Source organism: Scophthalmus maximus, chromosome 19 (genome assembly GCF_022379125.1).
Source record: "Scophthalmus maximus strain ysfricsl-2021 chromosome 19, ASM2237912v1, whole genome shotgun sequence".
NCBI lineage: Eukaryota > Metazoa > Chordata > Actinopteri > Pleuronectiformes > Scophthalmidae > Scophthalmus > Scophthalmus maximus.
In genome coordinates this window covers 1,937,501-1,947,500 of record NC_061533.1, presented here as the reverse complement: position 1 = coordinate 1,947,500, position 10,000 = coordinate 1,937,501, and the positions used below count along the sequence as shown (strand labels likewise).

Here is a 10,000-nt window from a genome sequence, read left to right as displayed (position 1 = left end):
CCTTCATTTCGTCGTGGAAATCTGTTTCTCACTTTCATCTCAACTTCTTATTATTTTCAGATGAATGTTCAGAAATTAGAGGATTTGTTTTGAGACACGTGTGGACGGAGGAACATGATCGGTTTTCTTACATCTTCTTCCGTATTGTGAGAGAAAACCTGAAAACACGGCGAGATTCTTTTAATGTAATACAGAAAATGTTCGCAGGTTTTTAAAAGGCATTGAGAATAAACAGCCAGACAAAAAGTTTTTAACTGTAAACGATTTGTTCTTTAAGCAACAGATATTCAAACACGAGCTTGTGACGTTTGTCCATTTTGACCAAACCTCACTTCCTGTTGCATCATCTCAAGTCTGTCTATTAATGTGAGAATAAGTCAGAGTCTCAGTGAAGAGCCTGTTTCTCCATGTTGACTGGTTTTCTCTTGTCCTCCTCCTCCCTCTCCTGCGCTGCTCGCCTGCCCCCTGCTGGCGAGGCTGGGGACTGGGCGTCCTGCCGGGCGTCGTCCTGCAGGGCGAGCTGGGAGAGGAGGAGGTCCACACTCTGGACCAGAACAGAGTCCAGCACCTTCCGCTCCTCCGACGAGAAGCGACCCAGGACGTGACGCTCCACCGACGACTTCCCCGCCGGCCGGCCGATCCCGACACGGAGTCTCATCATCGCCTGCAGGAGACGAGAGGAGGAAGAGGAAGATGATGTGATCCACACGAATTCACATCAACTGCCGATTGTTTTTATTAATTATGTTATATTTTGTGAGAAGTGTTGCAACAACTATAAATATAAAGTTTCAGCAGGGTTTTCCCCCCCAGGCATGTTATATAGTGTATATATATATATACACACACACATATATATATATACATATATATATATATACACACACAAACATATATATATATATATATACATACATATATTATACACATATACATATATACACACAAACTCACACACACACACACACACACATATATATATAAAGTTTATCAAATCAAATCATAAAAACAGTAATAGAAAAGTCAATGAAGATCAATATAAATCAATAACAGAACTACAGAGTGTTGTTATTATTACTGGACACTCACGTCCGTCTGAAGACAGTCGACACAGGAGCGGACTCCGTTGTGACCTCTGCAGAGAAGAGTTCAAAGTTAATTTTGCGTCTTCAGTTTCATTATTATGTTTTTTCGTGCACTTCAAACACTTCTCCACAATATTTTCACCAGGAAGTTCTACCGACCGGGCGCTTCCTCCGTGTTTGATGCTGATCTTCCCCAGAGGCTTGTCCAGCTCGTCGTGGACCAGCACCACGTCTTCGGGCCTGACGCCGTATTTACCAGCTGGAGAGAGAAAATGACTTTATGGTTGTATATAATATAAATAAAGCTAAGATGACACACACAGTAACAGTGACCTCACCCGCTTTCACCACGGACACCCCGTTGACGTTCATCGGCAGCCGGGGGCGGAGCAGCACCACGTGGGCGTGTTGGGCCTCCGACACGACGATGACCTCGCCGGACACGTGCTTGTCGCCGCGCCAGCGCTCGGCAGCGTCGAGCCGGGCGGCGAGCGCGCCAAGCACCGCCATGCCCACGCTGTGTCTGGTGCCCTCCATCCCCAGGTTCCCCAGACCCACCACCTGACAAACACACACACACACGTTTCATTATTATCACGTATTTAAATGTTCAAAATAGTTGATTCTATTCTAAAATAGTTGGCGATAAACTTGGTAGCAGAATACTACTATTTTTTAACTTTTACAACTGTTGCAGCTCTACGACTCCAAAGCCCACCTGAACTTGTTTTATGGTTTTATTATTATTTTATGATGAATGCAGGTAATATGATATGGAATGTGGTTGACTGTGTGTGTGTGTGTGTTTTATGTTTTATACGAATGTGTGCAATACTGCTTCGTTATTTCGTTGTATTCATTGTAATATAATGACAATAAAGGCTTTCTTTCTCATCTAATGTGACAGTGTGCGTTGAGCCATATTCAATAAAAACGAACAAAAGGATTTATAGTGAATGTTTGAATTGCTGCTACAAAGCTCATTCATCCTCAGCGTTACGTCCCATGACGAACACTGGTACTGATGGTACCGATCCACTGTTGACAGAAACACTATAAGAGTGACACGCTTGTGACCACTGAGCTCACAGTGATGTCACAGTCGTCGTTACGCGTCAACACACACATTCTTCTCACAACGTCACTTTGTGTGCCGTCACTTCTGCGGCTCAACAAACTGGGACTGTGAACAGGACAAACTGAACTCCATTGTGAATTCAGTTTCTCTCAAACGCCACTATAACCAGATTATCACAGGGAGACAAAAAACTCTTTAAAACAGTTTTAGATTTGCGAAACCTTTAAAAAAATATAATTCAGGGGGAATCTGAAACTATGTTTTAAAGAATATTTGGTCCTCTCTGTGACAATCCGTCCAGATTCGACAGATGTAGGTCCGGTGGTTTTCTATCTGGACCTGGTACAATAGGAGGACAGCTCACAAGTACCGTCGGGACGTTCTACAACGCCCAACGTGAAAAGGCATAATCACCAAATTTCTCTCAGTTACGCTTCGTCATGAAAAAAAAATCAAAAACCAAAATTGCAATAATTATCGGTGTTATCTTAAATCAAGCACCTTGAGTCGCATTAGGCCTTTTCCTGATGACGGGGCTTCTACTGGGAAGATAATAATGAAATCATAATTATAATTATAGGATTTTCAGTTGAGATTTTTTTCCCCCACAGGTGTACGTGTTTGTGACGAAGCATATCTGAGAGGTACAATAGAACGCAATATAAGACTTCAATTAAAAAAGGTCTTCAGCCTTCAATTATGGATTGGACATTTCTGACCAATCAGGAAAACGACACTCGATGATCAGATTTATTATTATTATTGTTTTTATTTAAAGTTGTTCGGCAGAAGTGTATAATCCAGACTGGTAATAATGTGTTCGAGTAAACCACTTACCAGTTTCCGGGGGCCGCGCGTGTGCAGCGCCGCCTCGACGCGCGTCGCCCGGGCGAACAGTTCGCTCAGCAGAACTCGGCTCACGACCCTCGACACAAGCCGTCGCATTGTGCGACAGACGGCGACGACACTAACTGAACCACAAACCGTCCACCGGATGTTATCAAGTCACATTTCACACGTTTTTCATAGAATTCAATGCGGCGAAAAAGAACCGTTCAGCCCGTTTAACACCCACGTGTACTCCACGTTGTCGAGGTAACTTTCCCCTGACACCGGCAGCAGCAGCTTGCTAACGTTAGCTTAGCTTTCTGTAGCTTGTTGGCTAACTCAGGGCAGCAAGACGCCGCGGGACGCGGCGACAGTCCCGCTCCCGGCGAGTCAACATCAATATATATGAATATGAAATAATGTAAAACCTGTTCACAGTGAGAATCTATCTCACTAATCTGCCCTAGCTCTTCTACGAGTTAGCATTAGCCTGTTCCCCCTCCTGACGGGAATCGCCATCACTTCCGGGTCAACGAGTGTAGGAAAGACGACACGGAGCCAACAGCCGGGAGGCTACAGCGCCATCTAGCGGATTGAAGAACTACACGTTATCTCACTCACACTGTCAACACGCTACAGGTGAATGTGCTAATAAATACCATAAAAATAAATGAATAACTTGGAGATATCATTATGCAACCTCCTCATTTCATTACTTATATCAACAAAATTGTTTTGTATTTCAAACATTATGAATTTGTTTGAATATGTAAATTAGCCTTAATCTAATTAAATATTTGCCGAGATCTTTTTTTTAATTGATGGGGGGCAATCCAGATATTAGAGCAGCAATAGACAGGTAATATAAAAAATAGAATAAAATAAAACAGAAAGCAATAGAACTATATATATATATATAAAAAAACAAGGCAATTCAAAGTGCTTTACATAAAACATTTAAAGCTTTGGGAAGAAAAAATCATAATAAAATATAATAATTAATAAGAGAAAATCCAAACATGTTAAAGTAGAATAAGACAGGTGATAAAAGTTACAGTGCAGTACAAGAAATGAAAGGCAGCGGCAAACAGAAAAGTCTTCAGACTTGATTTAAAAGAACTGAGAGTTGCAGCAGTCCAGCAAGTTTCTGGGAGTTTGTTCCAGATCTGTGCAGCATAGAAACTGAACGCTGCCTCTCCACGTTTAGTTCTAACTCTGGGGACAGAGAGCAGACCTGTCCCGGACGACTGGAGAGATCTGGATGGTTCGTAGCAAAGTAGAAGTTCAGAAATGTATTTAGGCCCTAAACCATTTAGTGCTTTGTAAACCAACAGTAGTATTTTGAAGTCAATTCTTTGACAAACAGGAAGCCAGTGTAAAGAGCAGTAAACCCAATATCCAGTTATATTCTTGAACAAGTCACATCATTTCAAAATTTCAGTTGGTTACATTAAATCTCTCAGTTAAAAGAAGACAACAAAGAAAAAAGAAAGTCATTGAAATGCTTTATGTATTTTCATTTGTCAAACAGGTTTTTGCCTTTTGCGTCGTTGATTCAGCATCACTCAAACTGATGCTCAGTCTTGAGCCTGGGGGCAGCGAACCACGTGGGGCACCGGCTGACACCTCTCCACCACGGCGTTGATCTCGCCCACGCTCACGTCATTGTAGGTGCCCGTGATGTACGTCCAGTGGGTGTCTCCGTTGTGGTTGGTCCTGCTCAGCCTGCCGGTGAAGGGGATGTCGCCCGTCATCTTCCGTCCGTCCGTCCTCGCGGTGGGGGGCAGGTTTTCACGGAATACTTGGGGACGGACCCGTACGAGTCTTCAACCCACTGCAGGAACTCAAAGTGGTCCACGTTGACCAGCACTTCAAACCTGGAGGACGTGTACTCTTTGTCGGCGTAGGGATACTGGCAGAAGCCTCCTTTGCTGGGAGTGTGGAATCCGGCCTCGCAGTTGACTTTGCACACGTAGTCTGTGCGTTCGGTGTAGCCGTTGAAGATGGCGACAGCGCCGTCTGGCAGGGAGCCGTTCCATTGGACCCACTCGAGGTTGAGGTCGTCTCCTCTTCTGGGATGTCTCTAACATCTGGAGGGTTGATGACTTCACGGGACGGGACCACGTCTCCCAATGTGGGGTTGAGCCATGGCTCTACACAACAAGACAGAAAGGAAATGACACTGGGTTTGAATGTGTAGATTGCATTTTTCAGAGAAGTATACTGAGTGTCCATTTGCTGAAATGGCACGTAGGAATTTAATTCTGCGTCTGATGAAGTGACTCACTTTCTCTTTCCTGCAGCTGGGAGACGAAGAGCAGCAGGTCGGACTGCAGCGCTGCAGCACCGCCAGGACCAAGGCGACACACCACCTCCTCTGGACACATGGACAAAACACAAACGTATCAGGGGGGAATTCAATCTGCCGATCCAAAACTCAAACTGAACCTGAACCATATCCTTCCACTGATTTCACGTAAAAGAAATTTCTCCTACTAAAGCTTCTTTCTGGATAAATAAAGTTACAGTATATACAACACCAGTGACAATTGTTGGGTGTTTTTTTGGGGCAGATTTTAGGCCAACCCTCGAAAACAATAGAGTTATATCTCTCACATCCGGTTTCCATTAAATTCCCCAGTAAGCAGCTTTAAGATTAGAAAAATCATTTTATTGCGCTGTGTGAGATACAGTATATCATTTTCTTAAGCAACTCTTTTCATTGGGGTTTTCAAATTTAAAAACAAGCAATTGAAATTGAAATTAAGAAAAAGTCTCGCCTGGAGCATACGAAGAAAATGTGAAATAAAATGAAATAAATATCTTTTTCAAAATAGAGACATGGAAAATAAAAATGATCCTTGTTTCTTCCCTTTAACTGGGACAGTTTTAGGAACACACGTGAGGGAAAATGGATGAAAATAATTTTATTTATTGCAAAATTCAGTTGAGAAAATTGAACAAACAAGAAACAAACAAAAAAATTCACAATAAATAAAAGAAATTGTGGAAGACCAAGAAGGTTTAATTGGTCAATTGTATTTTAATATTTCACATTTCAATATTCAAGACATTCTGGACCTCAAACCTTTACATACTCTGTTCAATACACTCATATTGCTATATCTAAATTACTATGTGGCGATATGGGGTAATGCATACAAAATCAACCTACAGTCGTTATGCGCATTACATAAAAGAGCAATAAGAATCATCAATAAAGTTGGATATCTGGAACATACAGATTCATTATTCTTAAAGTCCCATGCACTTAAGTTCATTGATCTGGTTAAATTTAAGACGGCACAAATGTATGTACAAAGCAAGCAATAATCAACTTACCGGAAATATACAAAAACTGTTTATGGAAAGACAGTGTGGGTATAACTTGAGAGGTATAACTTAAGAGGGGAACTTTATTTCAAAATACTTACATTTCAGAACAGTATGTGCAAAAGAAGGTGAATTTTCTGGAATGGTTTGGAACTGGAAATAAAATGTGGCACAAACATAATTCCATTTAAAAAGAGGTACAAAACCACTTTTCTAAAAGAATATTGGCCTGAGGGTGCACTGAAATAACTTACTTCAGTGAATACTTCAGTGAATGAATTAAGATTGTTGTCTTAAATTTAACAAGTTAAGAAGCAAATAAGTTAAGAGAATTGATTCAAGTTGAACAAACGTAACTTATTTGTGAGTTCCCAATTGAAGTTAGCAATTTCCCTTTTTCAGGGTAGGTGTTTTTGAGTGGGATTTTGTTTTTGTTCTTTTTTCTTTGTTGGCTTTTAAATATTTTGAATGTAAATAATTTGGTGAAAACAGTTGTTTATAGCTGCTAATTTTGTACAGTAAATTATAAGCAGTTAAATAAGGAGGGGGGGGGGGGGGGTATTAAGCTTTGGCTTACTCCTGCTGCTTTTTGGACATATATGATTTATTTATTTCTAAATATTATTTATGACACTTGATAAACATTTTTTTGTTTGTTTTTGTATGCAGTGTCACACTTGCTTTTTTATTCTTTTTATTTGTTCGAAATAAAAAAAGAAAAAATAATAATTTAAACCAACAGGCTTTTTGAGAGCTCCATGTTATTGAAGTGTTCTGCTGACGTTTACTAAAACTGGCCAAATGTATGTTCGGACTCCGTCAATGAGGATTTAAAAAAGAGTTAATTCAAATGCATCAGAGAAATCTTAAAATAGCTATGTGATGTTTACAGCGAGTAAAATATTCATGGCTGCATTTGAATTAACTGTCTCTTTTATTTAATAATTGTGCTACTTTGTTGAAATGTGATTTTTGTTGTTTAGGTGTAGAAAATATTTTAGTTGGAAACAAAAATTTCACATAAAAATAGCTTCAGTTTCTTCTTGCAATATTCTAAAAATTATGATCAAATGATCAAAAATTTTTTGTAAAGAAACAGTTTGACATATTTACAGAATCATATAATAAACTGTTCATGGTGGGGGGGAAAGATCTGGAAAGATGCAGAGTAAAGAAAGTTGTAAGAGAACAAACAAGTCATCAGTACCTGCCTGAAGTCAGAATTAATAATAATAATAATAATCCATCAAATATTATTCTAAAAACTAATAAAAAACAAGTTGCATTTTCTCCAGATTGTTCAGATGTTTTAGATCCATTTGTTACTTGATTTTCAATCAATGTACAGAAGCAGTTTTTCCCTTGTCAGGTTCCTCCTTCAGTGACTCCGTCAAGTAAACTTGGTGGAAGGACGGAACACGGGCCAAGAAAGAATCTTGGTGCGGTTCGGGACAAAAGGGCGGAGCCAGGAATTTTAATTATCACTTTCTTTGATAAAGTGTAACTTGGCCTTTCAGTAAAACTTGTTTCCCAGGGAATTATTCATGGATCTTGATGGAAAAAAAGCTAAATTTGCGTTCATGAAGTGTCGCGTTCGCTTGTTTTCATGTCAAACCTGAAAGAATCACAGTCTCAGGTGAAGGTCGTCTTGCTGTCTCAATATGAAACGCATTGTGTCCATGACCAGGAATCCTCCGTCCTGCTGAACAGTTTACTCATTTTGATAAAGATAACATGAATTGATCTTTGGTCGGAGAACCGACTCCGAAGCCATATAATGTGATTCAACTCCACTCGGACCTGTTGTCCTCGCACGACCCTGTCGTTGAGAATCGCTGATGTCAAAGGAGGATTAACTGCTCCGTCACTGAGAGTCAGGGTCGATAATTAACTTCATGATCTTAGTCGTACCTGAAATACAGGCAACACGCGCATCTCGTAAATGTGCAGTGTAAAGATTTATTCACAACTGTATTTGAAAGTGTGGAGAACAACCTGTGAATCATTTTCACGCTGACTCTCTGTCGCACTGGATATTTCATGCTACACATTTGTAAAATGTGACCATTGCTTGTGTTATGGAAAGGAAATACATACGGTAACTACACAGTGGCTTTGTGAGGTATAACGATACTAGCATATTCCATGAAGTTCAATGAAATTGACACCAATTTATTGCAAACATTTACTCATAAAGACTCTTTGCCTGAAATGAACTGAAAAATGAACATATATTATGCATTTGCCCTCGATATATTTAATTATCTCTATTTCCTACGTTGTTTTTGTTTTTTAAACTGGACGTTGTTTGTTGCTAAATGTGGCGAAATGTTGCTGTTCTATTTCAGTGTGCTCCACTTCACACTCGCCGCCCCTCACGATGTGTGGTTTGTTGCTGGTAAAAGTAATTACTATTCTTTGTATGTAAATGTCGCAAACAAAAACGTTTCAACACAAATAGCACTGAACCAAAGGCACTTATTTTGAATAAAGGTCCCTTTCATCCATTTAATTTTTGAATAGAAAATGGTTATTTAAATGTTAATATAATTTTTCATCAGTTCCATGTGCTGGTGCAGAGATTGTAAAGACAATGGAAGAGGATTTAAAAACATGTGCACGTCTTTTTATTTATTGAGACACTTTTAAATTTTCAACATAACAAACATCAGATGCTTGAGAAGTATTCTCTAGGTGTCGCCGTCAGTCTGTCACGGACACGGTTTGGCGTCGGCCACAGGTTCGCAGCGGTCCACCACGGCCCGCACCTCTCCGATCTGGACTCCGTCGTACGTCCCGGAGATGGACGTCCACTGGGTCTCTCCGTCGCGGTAGGTGCGGCTGAGTCGAGCCGTGTAGGGGATGTCAGCTTTGATCTTGCGTCCCTCCATGCGGACTCTGCAGGAGTGGTTCGGCGGGACGGTGAGCTCCACGGACACAGAGTGGCTGAGCGACTCCACCCTGGTGGTTCCCCTGGAGAACTGCAGCGTCTTCTTGCCGCTCAGCTCGATGCCGCCGGAGCCAATGAAGGGGATGTTAGCGGTGATGCTGCCTGTCATGCCGAGCATGGTGGATCGACCGATGTTCCACGTGGTCTCCACCTCTGTAGAAGCCGAGATGGTGACTGTCTTCACCACCGCCTGGCACTCGTTGTTGGTGACCCCGGAGATACGCATGGTCTCAGGAGGATACTGGAAGATGGCGACCTCATCAATGGCGTACTTGACATTGCTGATGTCCTGGGTGTAGGCGTCCCTGTTGATGGTCAGGACCTGGTACTTCTTGTACCAGTACTCGTCGCCTTCCCACGGCAGGAAGAAGGCCTCAAACTGAGGAACGACCTTGCCGAGACCGTACTTGTTCTTCCCAACGTAGATGCCAACACCTGGGCAGGTTCTGACGGAATGCAGGGGCACTGAGCCGTAGGAACCTTCCTTCCACTCCAGGAACTCAAAGTTGTCTTTGTTGGCCAGGATCTGGAACTCAGGGGCGTAGTACTCATGGTCTCCATAGGGGTAGCGACAGTATGGGCCCAGGCTGGGGTTGTAAAAGCCGGCCTCGCACTTGTATTTGCAGACGTAGTCGGTGCGTTCGGTGTAGCCGTTGTAGATGGCAACGGCGCCGTTGGGCACCGAGCCGCCCCAGGTCAGCCACTCCAGGTTAACGTTATCGGCGA

The 10,000-nt window shown here is 41.8% G+C and overlaps 2 protein-coding genes and 1 pseudogene across 5 annotated transcripts in view; all 3 read right to left on the bottom strand.

Moving 5' to 3' along the window:
* ptrh1 (peptidyl-tRNA hydrolase 1 homolog) overlaps window positions 1-3,534 on the bottom strand; it is a 3,721-nt gene extending 187 nt beyond the window's left edge. Inside the window, exons 1-6 of one of the 2 annotated variants that reach the window (XM_035640254.2) lie at window positions 3,239-3,534; window positions 3,001-3,134; window positions 1,424-1,646; window positions 1,245-1,344; window positions 1,090-1,135; window positions 1-664 (exon numbers count right to left, since the gene is read on the bottom strand). The exon at window positions 1-664 is cut by the window's left edge and continues 187 nt beyond it. In XM_035640254.2, the coding sequence (XP_035496147.1) occupies window positions 386-664; window positions 1,090-1,135; window positions 1,245-1,344; window positions 1,424-1,646; window positions 3,001-3,108 (756 nt within the window). In that variant the 5' untranslated portion in view covers window positions 3,109-3,134; window positions 3,239-3,534 and the 3' untranslated portion in view covers window positions 1-385. Of the gene's footprint in view, window positions 665-1,089; window positions 1,136-1,244; window positions 1,345-1,423; window positions 1,647-3,000 lie in introns of both variants that reach the window. The other variant, XM_035640253.2, reaches the window with a different exon arrangement.
* A 967-nt stretch (window positions 3,535-4,501) lies between these two features.
* Window positions 4,502-8,259, bottom strand: LOC118313943 (annotated as a pseudogene).
* Window positions 8,260-8,928: 669 nt separating this feature from the next.
* Window positions 8,929-10,000, bottom strand: part of LOC118314103 (natterin-3-like) — a 26,118-nt gene continuing 25,046 nt past the window's right edge. For all 3 annotated transcript variants that reach the window (XM_047329060.1, XM_047329061.1, XM_035640252.2), the window contains one exon: window positions 8,929-10,000. This exon is cut by the window's right edge. In XM_047329060.1, coding sequence (XP_047185016.1) covers window positions 9,036-10,000 — 965 coding nt within the window. In that variant the 3' untranslated portion in view covers window positions 8,929-9,035.